Genomic DNA, 21,489 nt, shown 5'->3' with positions numbered 1-21,489 from the left:
CGGTTACGCTGAAACCACTTCGGTGAGATGCCGGCAAGCCCTTCAGCCAACACCGTCGAGCACAGGGCCGCTGTCAGCAAACTCATTAATTTATTTTATTTTAAGGAAACTCTGCAGCTTGGAGTTCAACCCGTCGCCAACCTTCCGAATTTCCCCGTGCAGCTGGTGTGAAGGGCAAAGACGCGCTGGCCCCCCCCCGGCAAATCGAGCCAGCAGATGGCCACGCCATCCATGCACCGAGGTGAGCTGGTGCTCAGCGCTCCATTGCCATGAGCGGGGCCTCGCTGCAGCTGGTTGAGTGGCTCCTCTCCTCACTGGGAAGCGATGCCATGCAGGGCAAGTCAGATAGAAAATGGGTTTATTTCCAGATGCTGCAGGGAAACTAATTTTGATTTAACAAGCAGACAATAGTGAGGTATCTTGAGTTTTTATTTCAATCCTACTCCACAGGAAACGATATTCACTAGCGTTATCTTCCTTATATTTTATTTGACCCAATACTGCGTTAAATATAAAATACTGATTGAACAAGAATGGATGGTGAAAAACATGAGATGCTAAAAAGATCCCTCGAAGCCTCCTCCACAGGCATCCTGAATATTATGAGTCATTTAAAATTAGTATAAAATAGGAGGCCAATCCAATAACCTGCTCTGTGCCCCCCACCCTGCTTTGCAAGGGAAGGATTTAGGAAGCAATGTCCCCGACGGAGCCTGGCCACCCATTCCCACCCAGGCATCTGCCCTGGGTTTTCAGCAGGAGGCTGAGATGAAGTAGCCTCGGAAAAGTCCTTCTGGCACCTCCCTGGGCCTCGGGAGCCCCGGGACAGATTTAGGGCCAAAAGCCCCCAGTGGCAAAACAGCTTCCGAGATAAATCCCATGGGATGACACCCGCAGACGAAACAGAATGCTGGTCCCTGGGCATCCTCAGCCCCTGCCAAGGGATGTTTGCCCGGCATCTGGGACTGCTGTGTGCACGGTTTGTCCCCGGGGTGGTTCCCCCGTGGGATTTAGTGACGGAGCAGGAGGAGACCTGGGCACACTGAGCCGCAGTTGTCACCGTGCCCCACGGTGGCTCTGGGAATCCAGGCCCCCAGACTCAGTGAAAATTGAAGCATGTGCTTGTAAAGCACTAGTTGCCCTCCAAGTGCTTCACGGGGTCCTCACATGAGCCCTGTGAGGTAGGTCGGTGTCTTCACCCCCATTTTACAGATGGGGAAACTGAGGCACGGAGAAGGGTAATGACTTGCCAGACAGCAAAAATGGCAGCTCCCACTCTGGGCCCCCATATCCCACTATTCCAACCCCAGACATGCTCCACCAACTGCTGGTTACGCACAGCTCGTCCTTCTCCACCCCTCCATCTGCGGTAGGTGACAGAGCAAGGGCTGCGTCCTGGGGGCCTGGGAGAGGCAGCAGCAGAGACCGGGCTCGCATCGGGTCATTCACCCCCTGTCCCTAAGACCACCCGTCACCCCGAGAGGCAGCCCAGCCCAAAGGCTGCTTTGGGGTGCCCCGGGCAGAGACCCCCCCCAGCAGCCTCACGCCAGGCTGGGGTGCTGGGCATAGCACCCAGAGTCCCTTATAGGAACTTTCTGCCTATGGAAGTGAAAACCCACCAGATTTTTTTGCTGACCTGGTGACCACAGCCACCACGTCAGGAGGGGATGAGTATCTGGATGCTTTCTCTTTGGTAATCTGCTGCAAGATGGCATGGCCCTGGAGAGCCGGTCCTGGAGTGGCACAGGCTCGGGGGATCCTAAGTTCTGCGGGTGGTGGGGCAGAGCTGGGAGCTCGGCTCCTCGGCATGCTCCCGGAGAAACAGGAGATGCGGGACAGTGGCCATAAATCTCCTTCGCTTGCCACATCGTGCCAAGGGTGCCGCCGTTGTGATTAATCCAGAGGCCAAAAAGATGTGATGGGAAATCGATGCCTTCTGTGCCTCCCAGCACAGACCCCAGCACACACCAGAGCCCGGCACGGACCAGAGCCCAGCACGTCCCAGACCCTCCTGGCTCCAGCACCTCTGCCGGTGTGTTTGGGGAGTAGGACCGGGTGTGGTTTTCCCATTCCAGCACCGTTGGGGATGCTCCTGATGGCTGGATGGGTGCTCCATATCTCATTATCCTGCCTTGGAGAGCAGTGTGGAGCTGTGGTTAGGCATTTAAAAACCAAGCATCGCTAGGATGTGCCCATCACTGCTCACCTCCAAGCACCCCATGGATGCGTCCCTTCCCTGCAGCATTCCTGGGAATGTCGGAAATCCTCCCAAAAGTGGAATTAAATCCGGTGATGAGCAATAGGCTCATCATCAAAGCGGGAGCAGAGAAGGCAGGCAGCCCCGTGATCCCAATCCAAGGAGGTTCGCTTCCCTCTCTTGAGGAGAAAGAAAAATCCCCTGATGCGGATGGGCTGACCCCAGCCAGGTGGATGCCGGGAGCCGGATCCCCCCCTCTGCTCCCCACCGAAGGCACGTGCGTGGCAGAGCCCGGGAGCAGGGCCGTGCTTCAGGGCTGCCACCGGCACTGAGACAGCAGAGGAAAACAAAGCACCCCAGGGAGAGAATGACCATGGGGGATCCCAGGGCCCATCTGGGGGGATGTACCAAGTTGTGCACTTAATACTGGCTTAGAGAAAGGGTTTTCCAGTGCTCAGGGACTCTGGAAGAGATTCAGATTTCGGTCTCATGTAAGGCTTTGTTGACTCCGGACCTTCCCGTCAAGAACTTGGGAGGGGGCGGTTAACGCTGACATGACTTAGGACCATTTAGGAGCCGAGCCCTGATGGTGCAGGGGTGCTGACGTGCCCCCCTCCCAGGGGAAAGAGGCTGGGTCTCTCCCTCCATTCCAACCCCTCCAGTCCCCTGGGTGGCCCGTGCTAAGGGTTCCAGTAGCCAAACCCAGGTTGTCACTAGCCAGGGGCATGTAGGGACAGGGCCTCTGCTCCCACGGGATGCTCAGGGTCAGGCGGGTGAGGGAGGGGTCGCTCCCCTATCGCCCGCAGCCTGGCGGTCGGTCACCATGTTACAAAACCTTTGTCTAAAAAAATAAACAGTTCCGGAGGTTAAAAAAGAAACATCTGTTTAAAATCAACCTCCAGGCTCTCCTGTCCCTGCAGGAAGGGCACCGGCAGCTGCTGCCCATGGGGCGAGCGGGTGATTTGGGGCGAGCCCACGGTGCAGGCTGCCTCCCCGCTCCCCTCCATGCCTCCACGTGCCAGTTGGTGCAAACGATGTCTTTAAGGTGTCTACCGGGACGTTTTAGTCTCCAGCGTGCCAGGCCGGTAGAGGTACCTCCAAATGGCATAGTAGTGGATGCCAGCTCCGATGGCCACGAAGAGGTGCCAGATGGCATGGGCGAAGGGGATGCGACCGTCGCTTTTGAAGAAGACCATGCCCAGGCAGTAGGAGAGTCCACCGGCCACCAGCTCCGGGAGGCCATCCCTGTTGGGCTGGGAGCAAGCAGGGAGGCAGGGCTCAGTGACGGCCACCGCTCCATCAGGACCGAAAGCGTGGCCCCAGCTGCAGGGCGCAGGCAGGACCCTCGCTCTGACTTCTACACCCTCCCCTCCAGCGAGGCAGCGGGGACCCAGCAGCCCTGCTTTGCTGGGAGGATTTCAACGCAACGGAGCCCGGGCAGGAGGTCCGCTGGAGATGCACGTGGTATCTGCTGGGCACTCAAAGCACTTGTAAAACCACGCCAGGCCACATCGTATTTGGGGATGGCTTTATCCGTCACGCAGCCTGGACCACGCCAACCCACCGGAGACAAACCAGCCCCGCTGGGATTTGTCCCTCGCGCTGAGCCCGCGTACTTCCCAGCAGTGGCTTACCATGGAGAGGATGACCAAGGCAGGGAAGAAGCCCATGATAACGTAGCACACCAGCTCCACCAGCTTGTACCTGCGACCGACAGAGAAGCTGCTTGGAGGTAGGTGCAGAGGGAGCGTCGAGTGAGTTTGACGCTTGTAATGTCCACTGCCGTGCTATGGGAAAAGGGGTGGAGGTGCCATCACGGCAGGTCCCATGTCCTCATGTGTGAGCCACACCACCGCAGAGGGGCTGGCACCCTGCTCCGGGGGTGATGGACGCCCACCCTGGCTTGGGAGCTGCCAGCTCAGGGCCAGGCGCTTGGGACTTCGGGGAGATATCGGGGACCTTTTGCTTTCTATTTGGTGCCACCATGTGGGAGAAGCAACTCATGGCAGCACATCCCTGCTCCCACATCCCCTGCTCCTACATCCCTGCCACCAAAGCTCCTAAAACCAAGGTGCAGATGGGGAAGGACGTGGTTCAAGGAAGCTCACCACTGCCAGTTGACCAGGAGGCTGTCCAGGGACCCTGTACCTATCTGTCTGTCTGTCTGTCTGTGTCTATCTCCATCCTTCTTGCTCTCCCCTGCAGCTTGACTACTGTCGGGGCACTAAGAGGGGCTGGCAGAGCTGAGGTGGGCTCTGCGATACCCGCTAAAGGCACTCACCGCTCATGGAAGAAGAAAACGTAGACGGTCCCGATAGACGCCATGATCCAGATGATCCAGCGCATGTGGGAGGCCCAGGGACCCAATTCCCTCAGGTTCAGCCTGCAAGACCCAGGTCTGCGGTGAGGTGGGTCTAGGGCAGCACCCCGGCCCGGGCAGCGAGGTGCCAGGGAAATGCCACCCTCGCCCCCATGGCTGTCCCACCAAAGGCTGTCCCCAACTTGTAACTTCAACTGAAAGGGGTTGAAATCTATAGGATAGGAAGGTTTTGTGGAAAGGGGTAGGGTACAGCCTCGAGTAGAGCCAAAGCCAGAGAATGAAATCCAATTTGTTGGAGCCAGGCTAATTTTCTCCCCTCCAGCGGGGCCAAGCGATGGCCCCCACCCCCCGGCAACTCACCAGGGAGCGTACGATGCTGCGATGAAGAAGTAGATCACCATCCTGTCGAACATGTGCAAGCAGTGCTCCATGGTCCTGCGGGACAGACAGACAGACAGACAGACGGGTCACAGCCTGCAGCACTGGGGGCCTGCGGACCCTCTCCCCCTTCCCGAGCCCCAAGCAATCACGGCTGGTACCTGAGATGCCTCTTCTTCCAGGAGATGGTGTGGAAGATGGTGGAGACGATGAAGAGGCTGGACAAGCCAAAGCCATAGATCCAGGCTGAGATGGTTTCCCACTGGTCGTCAGAGAGGATGTAGAGGATGGAGCTGCCGAGGATGCTGGGCAGAATCCAGAACTGGAAGGGAGAAGCAAGCCTGTTGTCGACTCTCTGTGTTTCCATTGAGCAGCCACAATACAGTCTCTGCTTTTCCTTTTAGGTGTTTCTTTTGCTTCTGGTGAAAGCTACCACCCATAAGAGGCAGGCTGGCCACCCGCAAGGGCCAGGCAGGGTCTCTCCCTGTGTGGTGCAGCTCCAAAATAGCTTCTCCAGGTGGAGATAGGGAGGAGGAGGAAGGCACAAGGAGGATGGCTATCTCTGAATCATCTCCCAGGGCTCAGAGTGGGAGCTGCCAGCTCCCGAGGGAAACCCTGATGTGGGGAGCGCTCGCTCCCGCTGCCACGTAGGCAGCCCCATGGGGTGCCTGTCACCGTTCCTGCTGTGAAAAACACTCCATTTTCAGGGAGCTTTTCAAAATACTCCTGCTTCACTAAGCCCACAGCCAGCTTCCCTGGGGACACGGGGCCATGGTGAGGGAGAGCAAGGGAGATGCACACCAGCTTCCCGGGGCAGAAAGAGGGATAGTATCCCTGCTCCCTGGGAGCACCTGGAGCATGTCTGCCTCATCACAGCCCCGAGACCCTCAGGAGCTGCTCCAGGGCTTAACACAGACATTTTTAGGTATTCCTTGAGGTTCCTCAGGGGATCCCTGGACAGCTGAGCACCATCCTCCCTCACCCTGGGACAGGCACAGGAACTCACTGCGTGGGTGGCACAGTTTGCCGCGTGCTCGTACTCCGTCGGCTGGTACCTGCGGTTGGACGGGACGCGGTGATTCATGAACCTGCGGCGAGAAGCAGGGAGAGAAACACGCTCAGGGTGACATGGTTTGGGGGAAAGCCCTTTTGGAGGGGTCTGCACAGGGACACCCACCAGCCCCCCAACCTGGAGCCCCACTTCGGCTCAGCTTTGCTCCAGCTGCCCTGCAGAAGTGACCCTGGCACTGGGCATGGCTTGTCCATCTGGCTGGCCCCAAACGCCAGGACCCCAGGTCTTGCTCAGGCTGAAGCATTTCCCAGTAGCTGCTGTTGCTTGGAGAGCAGAAGGCAGGAGCCAGCTCTGCCTGCTGCCGCGGGCAGGAGAGGGCAGACAACAGCAGTGGTGGGCAAAGCCCCAGCAGTGGAAAAGGCACACGGGGTAGTGGGGGGACATGCTGCGGGTCCTCGACCCCTCCGGTGGTGACATCCTCATGTCACGGCAGCGTGCCCAGCTCCGATGAGGGTATCCCCATGATGCCTTTGGTTTCTGGGTACCACCTGCATCTACCTCCAAACCAGGGGGGCCACACGTCCCAGCACAGATTGCTGCAGGGGAAAACCCCGCTGCGCTCCCTTGGAAACCTGTATCTTTATTTCTGTTTCTTTTAGTCTGAGGTATCAGATTGCTCTTGGCGGTCAGAGGAACGTATCGATTTCCCCTGTCGGATCAACACACGGCGATAAAAAATAGTGTTGGGTTTGGCTAGTCCATTGCTAGGTACATAACACTGTACTGAGAGGCAAATTAAATGTGCATCCATGATAACAGGTCAGAGCAAAGTGCTGCCTTTCTCAGCGTCCTCTTCTGGCAGGGCCAAGCAGTGGAGGCTTAGCAAAAGGGCATAAGAAACGGGCAAATAGAGAGGAACCCTTCCCTGGCTGCTCCTGGTAATCAGGGTTTTAAAGACTTTTCCAGGATGGCCGAGGTACGCTGGCACCGGTGGGGCTGCCCTGCAGGACCTGGGCTAATTGCTTTCTGACCCCATTTGCTCTCGGCTCCGGCACCATCTGCGGCACGTTTCACAGCTGAGCTGCGCCCGGCGAGGGGGCGAGGGGGCCGGCAGGACCTTGCCGCTGGGCACAGGATGACCCCTTGGTCCCGGGCGCTGGGAAAGGCAGTAGAATTCCCCTCTCCCCGTCCCCGAGCCACCCACGCCCGTGCAGACTCCTCTGCCAGCTCCTGCCTGCTCAGTGCCCCTGCCTGAGCCGCTCACTGCTGTCCCTTAAAACTGAGCCAGGATGGATTAAATAGCTCAAATGATGAGGGTTTGAGTGTTGGGGGAGTGTGGCGGTCATCGTTACCAAAAAATGTCTTGAATTAAGAGGGGGAAATGGAGGGGCTAAGCTCCCACTGCTCTGCAAATCAAGGACCCGCACTGGGTAAATCAGGGTTTAACAAGGCTACCGTGGCCGGGAAGCAGCCGAGTATCCCTGGGGACATGGTAGTGCCCAGCGTGCAGTCACCTCCATCCCAGGGGACACCAGGGACGCCGTCCCCATCCCGCCGCTCCAGCCACGAGGGCTGGCCGGGCTCCCCATGCTGAAGCCACGTCCCCCTGGCAGGAGGACATTACTGTCCCCAGTGTTGCCAGGAGACTGTCCCCAGCTCCCCTTCACTTTCTGCCTTGCTTTCTTTTCCCTTTTAATAATAAGAAGGCGGGGTGGGGAGGAGACGAGACATCCCGTGTGACGTCGCGGTTGCTGAGGAAACACGTTTGAGGCCTTTTCGTTGAATTTATTTATTTTAACAAAGCCCCACACCATCTCCCCTCCTTTCTGGTCGTTGCTGTTCAGAGCAGTAATGGGGAGCAACGGTGGGACCCGTTCCCACAGCCCCCTCCTCCAGGGCCAAGGGGTGCCTGGACCCTTTGGGAAGGGATCCTGGGGTGAAAATATCCTCCCTAGCTCTGGTACAGGGATGGAGAGGCTGGGAAGGGCCATCCCCACGGGATGAGGTGGAACAGTGTGCGTGTCCCTGCAGCCCAAAGCCATGCTGGTGCAGCACACTGCAAACGCCTGCTTTTCCGGGAGGGAGAGATAGCCTTTAGGAGGAACTTTTTTTCTGACCTGGGGAGAAATTGTTCTTGTTTTCCTGCCCTGCTTTCTAATGGGCATCATCCTGTGAAGGATGGGAAACAGAGCATTGCAGATGTGGGACCTGGCTGCAAAGTGCTGGGCCAGCCTGGGTACAGCGTGGTCCTCCCAGAGCAGCCAGCATTGCATTTTGGGGCTAGTTGGGCAGATTTTTGTGGTACTCCTTGCTCAGGAGCAGAGCTGTGCAAACAAGCACAGTAGCAGCTGGTGTTTGAATGTCTCCTGGCAGGGCAGGATGAGTCCCATCCCAGGATGCCAAGCATCCACCCAATTCATGTCATCCCTGTGCACACCGGCATGGGTACAGAGCAGGGCACGGGGAGCCCTGCACCATTCCCAGCCTGCAGAAAGTTGCCGTACTGGTGTGCAAAACCAGCCTCAAAGCTGATCTCTAGCCCAGACAGATGGACAGACACGCTTGGAGAGGGCATCTGCGACTCTTGTTAGAGCTGATGAAAGCGCAGAACAGCCAAGAGCCCCAGCTCTGTGCGACTGGGGTTGGGAGAAGGGGAATTGCTAGCAGCGAGGCAGAGCTCTGGGATTTTTCAATGCAAGAGAATAAGGAGAAGAGAAGAAACACCTCTCCAAACTTAGATCTGATCCCTGCAGCAAGTGTCCTGCCCAGCTGGCTCAATCCACAGTCATCGCCAGCTCCGTGTCATTGCGCCCGTAGACTTGGGGACACCCTGGCAGTATCCCCGGGGTGGGAGGAGACGAGAGCGACTTGTCCCCAGTAGCTCCCAGCCTATGCTGCCACGTGCTTGGGGACCCAGCAAAGCCACAACAATGTGACTTGCTCAGCATGGCAGGTCCGGGAAGCTGCAGGCAGGTGATTATACACCAGCTGAGTGCTTCATTGCATTTTAGCAGGTGCTTTAGGATTGCAAAATCCAAAAGACACAGAGAAGTTTAAAACCTCCTGCATGGTAGGAACACAAACATGTTCATTTTCAGGGGTAGTGAGCGGGAAGCAGAGACCCAAGGGTCACCTGGGCACCTTTTTCCCCCAGTACTGTTTCTGGCAGACACTGTACGGACCAGCTATATGAAGATGGGGGGCCTGGTGGGGGTCCAAGAAGGGTTTATTCACTGCAGACACAGGTTTTTTGCCTGCCCTGCTTGTGCCTGCTTCCCCCTGGCCCCTTTCCCAGGGAGGGAGACTGAAAAGGGCCAGTACAGCAGGCTCCGGCCAGGGAAACAAAGAGCCCCTTGTCCCAGGCAGCCCGGGCAAAGTGCAGAGCCGGCTTCCCAGGCTTGTTTCTTTCTCCTTCTCTTTCTTCTACTCTGTTTTTTTGTGGCTTAGGGGGGGTGGCGGTGAGTTTTTTAAAGACTTTTATCCAAGAACAAAGTTCTGAGCTCAAAAATCATGCAGATTTGCTTTGCTCTTGCTTTGCCGGGGTGGGGGAGAAGAAGGTAAAAAGGGGATTAAATTAAATTATTCCTTGGGAGGACTTATCTGTGAGCATTTGGGCATCTGACCTCTCCTGGGGGCACCAAGACAACCTGCATCAGCCACTCCATGGGCATCTCAGACTCATGCGGGCAGAGCCGTGGGACACTTTGCAGGAAAGCTGTCCCCTACAAACACGGGGGGCACAGCCCTAACAGAGACCCAGGCCAGGCTGCGATTTGGGAGGGGGGGCATTTAGTCCTGCCTTTGACACTGAGTCTCTGGCTGGCCTCTGCCACGTCACTTCATTTCCCTCTCCCCCTCCCTTTCCCCCTTGCCAAGCGGGGATAATAATTTTGACGTGCTTTAGGTGAGCTGGTGGAAGGATAATGTGAGGAGGGTGTAAAATCACGACTCAGATGCTGATGGGGAGGTGTAAGCTGGGGGTTGCCTCTACTCCCATCGAGCAGCTCATCCCTGCTCTTGGAAGCAGCCAGTCCAACACCTGACACCCCTAACCCTGCTATAAATCAGGCTATTTACAAGACACGTGGCTGTGTATCTATGCATTGAGGAGCTGGGCTCCCCCTGCACATTGCTGAAGCCGTAGCCATGGCCGTGACACTTGAAGAGCCAAGACATCCCCTTCACAACCCATGAAGCACTAAATGCCAGAGCCATGTGTTGCACCGTGGGCTGGTGCTGCAGGGACAAAGGAGCAGCCGGTGTGTCCGAGGTTGCTCCCAGGTGATGTGAATCTCCCCAAACCAGCTAATGTCTACAGGTTTCACCTGCAAATGGCTTATAAAAGGGCTGGGCTTGCTCAGGATTTGGCCTAATGTCTTTGAGGGTGGGATGTTGGGTTGCTGTCCATCTGTCCTCCTGCTCCAGGAGCTGGGGTATTTCCAGGCTGTGTTCCCTGCTGGGCAGTTCTTGGGGATTTGACTGCAAAGGGAGGGGATTCCTCCTTCACCTTGTGACCGGGTGTTGCAACTGCTTTTAGAGTAACAGAGGAGGATTGTATCCTGATGGTGGTATCTTGTCAGAGAGGAAGGATGGAGAAAGCATTTGCTGGATGCTGACCAGAAGTGGTGGTAAGTCCTGCTGGGGCCCTTTGGGTTGTCCCTTGGTAGAGCAAGTGTTGTGATGCCTGAGGTGACAGCGATGGAGCAGATGTGTCCCTGTAGGGCAGACTGGCCCCAGATCCCTCTACAGTGCATGGTCTGGATTTGCCCTAATGATGCCAGAGGCTGCACAACCAGTCCAGATGCCGGGGCTTGGTCCTCAGGCTTGTGTTCACATGTGAGCTGCAGCAGCATTCCTGTAAGCTGGGGCTTGGCGTGTGCTCTGCTTCTGACCTGTAATCTGGTAATGTTCCAGCTGCAGTCCCTGGTAAGAGGCTTCATCCCCTTGAGCTTCTCTGTGGTTCGTAATTAGCTCAGTCCTGGGGAGCTGTGTGTGTTAGTGCAGCGTACGGCCCCGAGTGCTGCTCACGCACAGGGCATGGTCCCAGGATGCAGGAGACGGAGCAGGACAGCAGGGATGTGCTCAGGGCCCCCTCTCAATTCCAGGACATCAATTCTGCATCTCAGTGATGTGGGAAAGGCTCAGCAGGCTCCCTTCTCGCCTGTGGTTGCAGGTCCCAGTGCAGAGCCCCCAGACTCTCCAGTACCCCAAAGCTGCTTTATCCAGCCCAGGAGCACTTGAGAAATCCTGCTTTTCCCTCCTACCCATTGACACGGGAGCGTTTGCCGCTGGGAAGCAGAAATGCAAAGGCTCAGGCTGATGCTGCCCAGCGTTGCCATCTGCAGAGCCACCCACATGGGCATGTGCACGGCTGTGTGGCACCCCCGTTAAGAGCTCAAACCTCTATTTCCATGCCTACTCCTCAGTGCTTGCATGCTCCTACGCAAACATATGGCACTCCTGATTTGGAAAGCTGAGCTGTGTGTGCTGTGAGCTTGCAGGTCGGCTCCCTGGGCCAGGGGAGAAGGGGCAGCTGGGACAAGCCTGCTCCGTGGGCTACTCCTTTGACTCCAGCCCATCCCGTGTGAGAAGGGGCGGGAAGGCTGATGGAGCAAGGCAGCGCAACATTCTCTTTTGTACTGCTTCCTGGCATCGTGCAAAGAGCTGGCAGCTTGGGTAGGGAGCAGAAAATGAAAGACTTTTCATCCAGACAAGCATTTCTCAACCTTTCTTATGGGTAAATTAGCGGATGACCAGATTTCTGGAGTAACCTGCCCAGATGCCCCTGGTGCAAGCCTTGCTTCCACAAAGCGAGTCAAAATGGGCTGCAGATTGAATTGTCATTCATCACCTCTGATTAACCTCATCCCAATTCTGCTTGTTCCCAGCACTCTGACATGTGGTAACATCCTGGGCTGGCTGTACACCATCCCCTGGCACTATATAGCCTGCATGCCATGAGAAACGCTGAACAAGTCTGCTTGCTGACTTAGGGATGCTCCCAGGGACCATGTGCTCAGCCACGTCAGTGCTGTACCTGGCTCTGAACCACAGGCACAGATATTCCCTGCGAAGGGACAGGGAAGACACGCGCACACCCCCCCGGCACCTCCTGCTGCCAGGGCAGTGGGTACATGAGGGGCTGAGGCTGGCAGGAGGGAATACGCTGCTGTTTCCCTGAACGCACCAGGAATCACACCAAGGGTATATCTGATTCCTATCCCTTGCTCCTCACCCTAGCAGAGACAAGCATGGGAGGTTCCAAGCCAGGCTGGATGCAGGCATAGACCATTTCTGCACCCATAAGAGCCCATATTTACCTAGCAGGGCTTGGTTGGTGGGTGAAAACTCAGCAGGTAATTCCCAGCAGGGCCATAACTATCCATATTCCCATCCTCTGTGCAGGGATATTTATTTTTCTCTCCAGCAGGCTTTCTGCTCTTTATGTAAATGGTATCTCTAACTCTTCCAAGGCAATTCATGACCCTGCAACTACAGCAGAGTTGTTTGTTTATTCACAACAGATGGGATTGGTGAGTGTTTCCCAAATTACTTTCTGAGCTGGGACTTCTTGTTTCATTTGGTACTCGTGAGACCTCCAACAACAGCTGATTAGTCACAAAATGACTCTGATGTCCCAGGTGTTTCATGAATGTTAGGAGGACTGTTTCCAGAACTGAAAATTCTCTATTATTCACTATTTGCTTGTTCGGAAAGTCATTGTGCGTGTTCCTTGCTGCCTTGGCTGCATTGGCCCAAGCACAGAAGTGAGTGGGACAAATCCTCAGCTGGCTCTGCCTGCTTAAATTCTGCAACAGCCCAAGGTGGGCAGGAGTGAGTGTGACTACTGGCCCCTCTGCCTGCTGGCAAAGGATTTGGGCAGTTTGGGGGCTGGAGCCTTCCCAGCCTCTAACCCTGGCTGCTGCTGTGACTGGGCAATTACATGGGCAGGTCGTGGTTTCTGAGGTCCATAGGGTCTCCCCATAGCATCCCCCAAGAGACAGAGCCTGGCTCTCATTGAGGATTTATGGATGCTACTCAAGTACAAATGATATCTGTAAATTATTTAGCAAATGCCTCTGGACAACGAAGGCACAGAAGGAGAATCATGCGTTTCACCAGCCAGGCAAGCAGATACTAGGATTTCTATTGGTGTTATTTGCAACAGAGGGCAGGGCTGTGTCTAATGCTATGGTACCAGCCAGTGCTGCTCAGCACAGCACAGCAGAGGAGGTAATTCCTTGCCCCTGACCTGCTGATCTGTCCCTGCATAAAATCCTTTCCTTGGCAGCAGCAAGCCTGGACTATAAACTTGAACAGTAGCACAGACTTGGATCCAAACTCTCCCAAAGGTCAGCACTGCTCAGCTCAACTAATTGGCATCTGAAGCAAACATCAGGAATATGATGCTTGTGGTATCATGTTATCATGAGCAATTGTAGTGTATCACATCGAGCCTGTTGGACTCTGGATTTTCACTGCATGAAAATGTTGAGGTTCAATTACACCTGGAGAATCCCCAAAGGGAGACCTGAGCTCTGTGTCTTTGGTCATGTCTCCTCTGCCTTGCTCAGCCCCTGCTCTGAGCATCCATCCCCTTGCAGCAGCTCTCTGGGTACTCAACTGATTTCCTTTTGCAGCTGCAGCCAGGCACCCCTTAAGAGCAATGAATTGGAATAACAGTTGTGCTCTTTTTCCCTTCCTTTCCACAGGAGTTGTAGTTGGTTTGCATTGCTTTGTCTCACTGTGGAGCTGGGGGTGTGGGAAGGCAGGAGGAGGGGAAGGCGAGCCTGGGAGCAGTCTTGGCAGAGTCCTGTTTCTCACATTCACTGACCTGCTGCGCTGGGCAGTGGCTTGAATTTCCCATGCATCTTTTTGGCCGCTACCTCGTGAAGCTGGCCGTAGTGAGCTGTGCCAAAGAATCACATCAAGCTGATATCCAACACCAGCTAAAGAGGGAGAAGACCATCTTGCATCTGTTTCCCAGGCAGCCAAGAGACTGTCCTTCCCCAAAAGCACAAGGCACAGGGCTCGGCTTGCCTGCTGCTGCACATCTCCAGTGCAGTGATCCCCACCTGAGCCTGTCCTCTCGGGTCCACTGATCCTCCCAAAGGAGGGAATGGGGCAGTTTGAGGGAATATCCCATTGCAAATGATGCTCTGAAGTACTTGTTGCCTTCCAAATACCTGGCTCCAATGATAACTGCACCCTGGGCACCTAAACTTACATGAGATGAATCCTACCAGTGCTATCTTAAGAGGGTACCTGAGTCAACCTGGCCCTTCAGAGCAACCAATGTGGAATTGGTCAGTGACATCAGGTGATCCTGGTTTCCCTAGGTATTCTGGGGGCCTCCCCATCTCTTGGAGCAGTGTCTTTTGCAGCAAGGGGATCTGCTCAGCTGGGGGCAGCCTGGCAGGTCTTGCTGGGGATGGTGGGATGGAGCTGGTGCTTGCACGGTGAGGAGCCCCTGCCTCTTGAGCAACGATACCAATGCTGAAAGCATTTCCCTTCTCGCTGCTTCATCCCACACAGACTGTGGGGGAAGCAGAGCTCTTGGAAAGTGTCTCAGCATGTGTGGGAGCAGGTGAGGGCTGCTCGCGCTTTCATTGCAAAGCAAACGGAGACCAGATCTTCCCAATGTGGTAGCTCTGCTCAGGCTGTCAGAGTGGCATTGTTTTTCTTGTGGTTGGGTTCTGAGCACCCTGATGTTTTTTTTTCTCCCCCCTATTCCTGCTGGTTCTCCTCTCCCTCTCTTGCCTGGAGATGCTGGAGGAGGAGTTGGCGAATGTCTCCTTGCTCAGTAATTACAGGTGCAGGGAGCAACAAAGGTCTTCCCATCTGCTTTTCCCCAAACTCAGAGAATTTGCTTTTGAGCTAGTGTAGAGTTCAGATCTCCATCCCCTCGTGCCGGCGAGGAGGTGGCAGTGTCTACATTGCGGACGCCGGGCGGGTGAGGACAAGTCTGAACCACAGACCTACAGAGGCCCCTGCTTTCCCTAACCTCCTGCTTCTGGGCTGAGAAATTAATGTGGATTTTCCTGGCTGTGTTACTCTGTGCAGGGCAAGACAAGCAAATGCAATAAGATTTAAAGCTTTTTACATGACCAAATCAAATCGTGAACTGCTATCAGTTTATTACGATGATTCAGTGCCCCGTGTAGCCTGCAGCTCCCAGCAAACCCCTCTCCGCCAGCTGCTTCAGAGCTGCTGAAGCCGGTTAGATACAGCAGCTCCCTGCTTAATTGTGTTTCCTTTCAATTACAGCTCTGGATGGCTAAAATCCGGGAAGTGTTTTGTGTCCCTGTGGGGAGATTGGGGATGAGATGCAGTCCCATGGCAGCTAGGTCAGCAGGAGGCACTGGACTATGTCTGAGTAAAAAGTGGGCCAAAACAGGGTCAAAGCTGGTGGTGAGGTGGAGGGAGGGATCGGTTACTGGCTCAGTGTAACCTGGGCGATGAGCTTAAGTGATGATGATGCAACTTGCACCAATCTGTTGCTCTGGGGTGAAACCAGCACCATTTCAGTGAGCTGGGAAGAGGAGAGGAAAGGGTGGAGGGAGAGTTGGGGAATAACTATCCCTTGGATGGATAAAGCAGGAGGAATCGCATCTGCTTGCACCAGGTCACCGTGTGCTGCTGCCAGTCTCATGGTTGAATTCGGCCTCTCGGTCAGGAGGTGGATATCACTTGCCACAGAGCAGGCTGTGAGTGAGAGGGAAAGCCTTGCAGCAGCCATGCTTTTTAACTCCCTTTCCCCACAGTGGCAGACAACAGAAGAGCCCCCTGGACCCCACAGCAGAGCAGAAACCACAGAGAGCCTCATTTATAACCACAACCTGCTCCAACAGCATTGCCATGCATCCCTATTCCCACCGTGGTGATGGCCCCCTCCCTTTGCTTTCTTCCCCTCTGCCCCAGCTGTGATGCTCTGTCTCCGAAGCCCAGCCAGGAAAGATTTGGGGACACCCCGGTGCCCCTCCAGCCCCCAGTTTTCTCCTGGCAGTTCACAAAATGCTCCCACATTGATTGCTGCCTTTCATCTCTTTGTTCAAAGCCTGGTGCCTTCGCTGCAGCTTTCACACAACAGGTCTTTCATCACCACACTGTGTTTTATTTATTCCTTTTGGCGGGTGTATCAATAGCCAAGTTCCTCCTTTCTTGGTCCTCACTTGAAATTAGATAAAACGACATTAAAAATGAAGCTGTTCCAGGCTTTTCCACCACAAGGAAAACTTTCTGCTGGGTTTTTTTTGTATTTGTTGTTTGCTTTTTTTTTTAAGGAAGGCCACAAGCAAGAATTTCTCATCCTCTGAAAACATGTTGCAAGATGCTTCTGATGCTTTGAAGGGCATATGTTGCTGTAAGCCCTGTGGCTCCTGCTCACCCCAATCCCCATCAGAGAGCCCGGTCCCTGTTACTTGCAGCCCAGGGAAGCTGGAAGAGCATCCCCAGCACAAAGGAACAAACAGCTTTCAGGGTTACTTTTGGGATATGCCACAGCAGAGCATTTCTGCAGAGAGGAGAACTGGTGTGTGTGGAGCGCGGGGGGGGACGGGGATTAGCCAACTGTTATTTTTAAGCACTAGGCTAAGAGGATCTCTGTGGCGATGTAGGAAGCTCTGGGTTAGCATCGCGCGCTGGAGACCGCCTTGGTGTGTCTTGGGGTGAAAGCCAAGGAAGCACCCATCTCCTCCTGCTCCCTCCAGCCCTGGCACCCAGCGAGAGGTGGAGGATGCCCAGCGGACCTGACCCTTCACAGCCCCTGCCCTGTACATCGGCTCCATCCCTGCAAGGCATTCTGTAACAAGTTGTCACCAGAAAGGACCATGACAAGGCTTAAGCATGCTGATTTTTGGATAAATCAAGCAACAGTTTGGCAGATGGGTTCTGCTGGGGGGACTGGGGGAGAGGGGGTAGCCCCTGGTCTACTGCTCAGCACCCAGAGAGCCTCTGCACCACTGCCATGGGGCAAAGGTACGGTTTTCCTCCTGCTCTGGGGGTACAGAGTTTCGCTTGGCTCCATCTCGCCCTGGCCCTGTCCTCTGCATGCCAGCTGGGGAAAAAAAGTTTTGAGTTCTCTGTTTTCATAAGGAGTTCTGTACCAGATGCGTTGGACAGACCTGCTGCATCTCCCCCAGGCAAAGGTTAGGAGGCAGCTACAGCACCAAAATGGTCGAGTGCCCACAAGTTTCAGGCAGCTTTTGGAGGTGCAAGCGTGGATTTTCCCAGTGGGACACATGGAAGGAGAGGAGTTGGTGGCCTGGAGGGGTGGGAGGGAGGTCTCCTGCCCTTACCCAGCCCAGGCAAACATCCCTCAGGGATGCTACTGCCTGGAACAGGCAAGAAACACCATCACTGCTTCTTTCCAGGCAAGTTTTTCTCTGGTATCTGCCTCTAACAAGACCATTGGGAGTCTGGCAGTGGCAGCAGCAGAGCCGAGTGCCCCCAGGAACTGTGCCAGCCCATGGGACCCTCCGCAGCCATGAAAACATCCCCACCACAGCCACAGGGAGCTGGGAGCAAAGCCTGTCCTCGGTGCAAAACTGAGCACCCCTCTGAGCCCCGTCTGGCCGTGCAGCACCCAGTGCTGTGTGATCTGACTCATCCTCGGCCACCCGGCGTGCTGGAGGGCTGCAGGCGGCCGCTGTCCCCGTGTCACCCACTAGCTCCCTCCAAAAGGCCACATCTGATCCCGCAGCAGCGTGTGTGGCCGAGTGCCCTCTGACCCGTGCCCAGCAGTCCTCAGGTTTCCCCCTACACAGGTAGTGCCATGAGGTTTCCTAACACACCTGAGCTTTTAAAACAAGTGCCTGCTGCTGCTAGAAAACCTCCCTGGGTATTTCATGGAGAGGGAGAAGGATCCACCACCGGTGCATCCCATGGGAGTCCCGTGGAGCCCCCAGGTCCAGGCTGGGGGACTTCACCTGGGTGCAGCGGGACCCTGGGCAACGCTGGTCCCTCCACGGAGGGTTTGCAGCCAGCAGTGGGGTCTGTCCCCGTGGGGAGCCGGGCTCCTGGTTCCCCCAGCAGCGAGAGAACAACGGTGAAGTTCAACCCAGCAAAAGGCAGCGAGGGCTCCCAAGGATGCTCTGAATCCCTTAGGGATGCAGAAAAGCAGGTAGCCTTCTCCCAAAAGACCAGCCCGCACCTGCCCTGGACTTTGGGGTACTCAGCAGCTTTTGAAGGTCCCTTCGGGCTCCCTCCCTGCCGGAGCCGAGCCCGGGCAAGGGGCTGGGGATGTCCTGGGGCTCCGCAAGTACCCGGGGGTCGGGGACCGCCGCACCGACGGCTTTACCTGGCGTAGCGCGTCTTCTGGAAATCCAGGACCCGGGACACGAACATCGCGGCGGTGCCATGGGGGGTCCCGGGCCGGGGGGGAAAGTGCAGCCCCGGGGGAACCGCACCAACTCCGCGGGCTCCGGAGGGGCGAGGAGGAGAAGGGGTGGCCGGTCCAGCCCGGCCCCGGTCCCCTCCCGCCCCCCCCCGGCTGCTCGGGAGAGCGACACCGGGAAAACAAAGGCGACCTCCGGGAGGGGGAAGCCAGCCCCGCTGCCGCCCTCAGATGTGCAAAGAGGAGGAGGAGGAGGAGGAGGAGGAGGAAGAAGAAAAAAGGGAGGGGGGGAGATCCCGTCCAACTCTGCCCGGCCACTGCAACCTGCACGATCTCCCTTAGCCGCCCCGGCAGCTTTAAGCACAGCTAAAAATATTCCCCCCCCCCCCCCCCCCGCCGCCACCCCCAGAGGATCAAATAGCAGCAGATTTGAATTGAAAATGTGATTAAAGCATCGGGGGGGGAGGGAGGAAGGGAGGGAGCGGCGAGTGCAGGCAGCCTGCCCGCTCCCCCGGCCACGCTGCCCACGGCCGGGTCCCCCCCGGAGGGGCACGGAGCCATCCCTGCCTGCATTCTGCCCGCCCCAGGGCAGGGCTAGCCCACCCCGGCATCCCCAGGGAGCTGCTTTGTTTGGCTTTGCTTTTATTTATTTGTTTGTAATGATTTTTTTTTTCTATTCTTTTCCAGGGGCCTGGGCAGGGGTGGGCAGCTCGGCCCCAGCCCCATCACTGCAGGGTGCCAGCGGTGGGGACACGACTCCCACCAGCAGCCAGCCATCCCTCCCTGCTCGGGAGAAGGGGGACAAAGAAGCACGACAGCAAGGCGAGGACTGGAGAGCCCAGGATCCTCAACCCATCTCCATCCTAAGCCTTCACCCTTCCACCCTCTACAGCACCCGGGGAGGGTCTCACAGGAGGTGAGCGCCCAACGTACATCTGAGGTTGGCAGCTCAGAAAAGGGACGTAACGTGATGGGGTCTTGTCTGGGGGCAGATGGGCATCATCCGTGCCCACCCTGTGCCAGAGACTGCAGGCACCTTCAAGCCAGCAGCTAAGGGACAAGAAAGGTGACATAAGGTCAGCAGTAACTGGAGGAGGAGAGTCCTGGTCTCCCCAGCGCAGACTTTCCTTGCTGATGCTGTAATAACGTTGATGGGAGGAAGGTGGAACAGCTGAGGACATCTCAACATGAAGGGTTATGCTTGTATGGCCATTTCCATGGGAAATGAAGCGCACACACATCTTCCAAAAGCCAAAACAGACAAAAATTAAGGGATCCCTTAACTCAAGGCATGAATTAATCCTGACACCCTCCGCAACCCCTTCCAAAAGCAGCTCGTCTCCCCAGGGGATGCAAAAGGGGTGATGCTCCAGATGCATGCTGCCTTGTGGAGTGTCCTCAACGCACAGAAGCAGCACCCCAGTTCCCCACTGCCGGGAGCCAGCAGCGGGGTTAACCTTCCTGCATGTTTCCCATCATGAATGGAAGACACCATTGGGGACCAGGCTTGTGATACCGGGATCCAAGAGGTGCAGGGGGAACAAAATAAGCCCCATCTTTGGTAGGACCTTCCCAGAGTATCTGGGACAGCCAAGCCCTGGCTGAGACCGGCAGGTCCAAGCTGAGATGCAGAGTGAGATCATCTCCGAAAACCTCTCCCACGCTCTGCCACTTAGCCGGGAAGATTTTTTTCAAGTTCCTTTCCCAGCCTTCTAGATGACGAGGCTTTGGCGAAGGCTATTTCATGATGCCTGTGCCCTGTTCTACCTTTTCTCTGGGCCTGAATAGGGGAGGGAGAGAAAACGGTGATAAATCACGTTTAACAGAATAACCCCCATCCCCAAAGCCCCCAGCCCGCAGCTGGGGTGCTGGCAAGGGACACCTGAAGTGAACCATCAGTCCCGAAATAGATCTGTCTCAGAGGGCAAAAGGCAAATTGAATGAAAAATAAGTTACTATTTTTGAAGCCTGAATCCAGTTGTTATGGCAACCAAAGCCTCACGCATCATGCTGGGGAATGGCTCCAGCCCCAGCGCTGCCTCCAAACCTGGCAGCTGGAGAATCGCAGGCAGCCAGGAGCAGCTCGATGGTGGGATGCGGAGATGTCCACGCTCACACCACCTATACCCCGTCGGGACGTGTCCACTCCCCGTATGGCAGCTCCCCTCACGTATTGGCTGGCCACGAGACCGCCTTGCTTTTCTTTCTTCCTCCATCCCTGCTGCAAGGACCTGGGTAATTGTAATGATGTTAAGGAGAGTTTCCAAGATTCAGGTACACCTTAACGCAGTGACATTTTTGTAATGTCACCAAAACGGGGGAGGGGTCTTGCATAGTTTTCCTTTAGAGAAGGAATGGGTCATGAAGACCAGGGTTGCTTGCTTCCCAAAATATGCAAAATCCCAAACCCTGCAGGAGTCTCGTAGCTGGAGACACCTCTGTGCGTTGTCCCTTGCTCCCTATGCTGGGTCCCACGTGTGAACGGTGTGAATATCTGCACCTTTGGGTGCTACCACGGTGGCATCGGGCTCTCCTGGCAGCGCACGCTATAATCGCATTTCCCCAGGGAGGAAGGTTTTCCTGCGCATTAAGCTGCTGGAACCAGCAGGTAAGAAAAAAGACAATTTGAGATTAAAATCTGCCATCTCTTAGGAGGAAAAGCCTCCCCGCAGGAGAAGGAACTTTGGATGGGTAGAAGGAATTACGGGACACATGGATGAGTTGGCAGCAGCTGTAGCGGAGGCAGAGGCGAGCGTGGGGGCGATGGGGGGGGCAGGACTGGCTCGGGGGGTGGCTGTGGCAGGGGGGACACAGGGCAGCGGGGTGCTGGGACAGGGCCGCTTGGGTTTAAGCCGTTTGGAGGAGTCTCCTCACCAGCTTCTGGAGGGCAGTTGAACGTGGGGAGCCCGGAGGGTCCCTTACACATCGGGGGCTGGCCGGACTGGTGGAGGAGATGGCTCCATCACCCCCCACCGCTGCACAGGCATCACGCACGGACCGTCCCGGATGAGCTGGCCCCAGAGGCACGAACCCCAACACCCTGCACTCCCCAGCGTGGCTCATTTCCCCGAGATTAGCTCTTTTCAGGACCAAGCCCTTGATTTCCATCCAGTTTCCAGACATTCCTATAGTTCAGTTGCCTTTTTTTTTTTGCCTGCAATTTCTATTATATCCTGACGAGCTGCTCCCTGGATCCAGCAGCCCCCGACTTCCCCTTGCTCCGAAATTGTCTCCTGCCCACCCCTGGC

At 55.9% G+C, this 21,489-nt stretch overlaps 1 protein-coding gene across 2 annotated transcripts; it reads right to left on the bottom strand.

Moving 5' to 3' along the window:
* Positions 1-411: 411 nt before the first annotated feature.
* On the bottom strand, positions 412-18,772 carry MMD2 (monocyte to macrophage differentiation associated 2). Of its 2 annotated transcripts, none has more exons than XM_030002054.1 (7): positions 18,206-18,772; positions 5,902-5,983; positions 5,057-5,217; positions 4,878-4,952; positions 4,479-4,580; positions 3,832-3,984; positions 412-3,450 (listed from the first exon to the last, which is right to left on the bottom strand). In XM_030002054.1, exons 1-7 carry the CDS (start codon positions 18,250-18,252, stop codon positions 3,039-3,041), a joined length of 1,032 nt encoding a protein of 343 aa, XP_029857914.1. In that variant the 5' UTR covers positions 18,253-18,772; the 3' UTR covers positions 412-3,038. The 2 variants fall into 2 exon arrangements, with proteins under 2 accessions (XP_029857914.1, XP_029857915.1); XM_030002055.1 differs by having other exon boundaries at positions 3,040-3,450; positions 3,832-3,901; positions 18,206-18,747.
* Between the last annotated feature and the right edge of the window lie 2,717 nt (positions 18,773-21,489).

The sequence above is a fragment of the Aquila chrysaetos genome, chromosome 25 (genome assembly GCF_900496995.4).
Source record: "Aquila chrysaetos chrysaetos chromosome 25, bAquChr1.4, whole genome shotgun sequence".
In the NCBI taxonomy this organism is placed as follows: domain Eukaryota; kingdom Metazoa; phylum Chordata; class Aves; order Accipitriformes; family Accipitridae; genus Aquila; species Aquila chrysaetos.
Note: the sequence above shows the minus strand (reverse complement) of the source record. Positions and strands in the feature narration are given on the sequence as shown.

Excerpts from the sequence above, each read along its gene's own strand:
- MMD2 (XM_030002054.1), bottom strand. The coding sequence starts at position 18,252 with ATGTTCGTGTCCCGGGTCCTGGATTTCCAGAAGACGCGCTACGCCAG. Across the intron at positions 4,953-5,056 it reads TGGAAGAAGAGGCATCTCAG|GACCATGGAGCACTGCTTGC; the intron begins GTACCAGCCGTG and ends TCTGTCCCGCAG. Across the intron at positions 3,451-3,831 it reads CCTTGGTCATCCTCTCCATG|CCCAACAGGGATGGCCTCCC; the intron begins GTAAGCCACTGC and ends GCTTGCTCCCAG.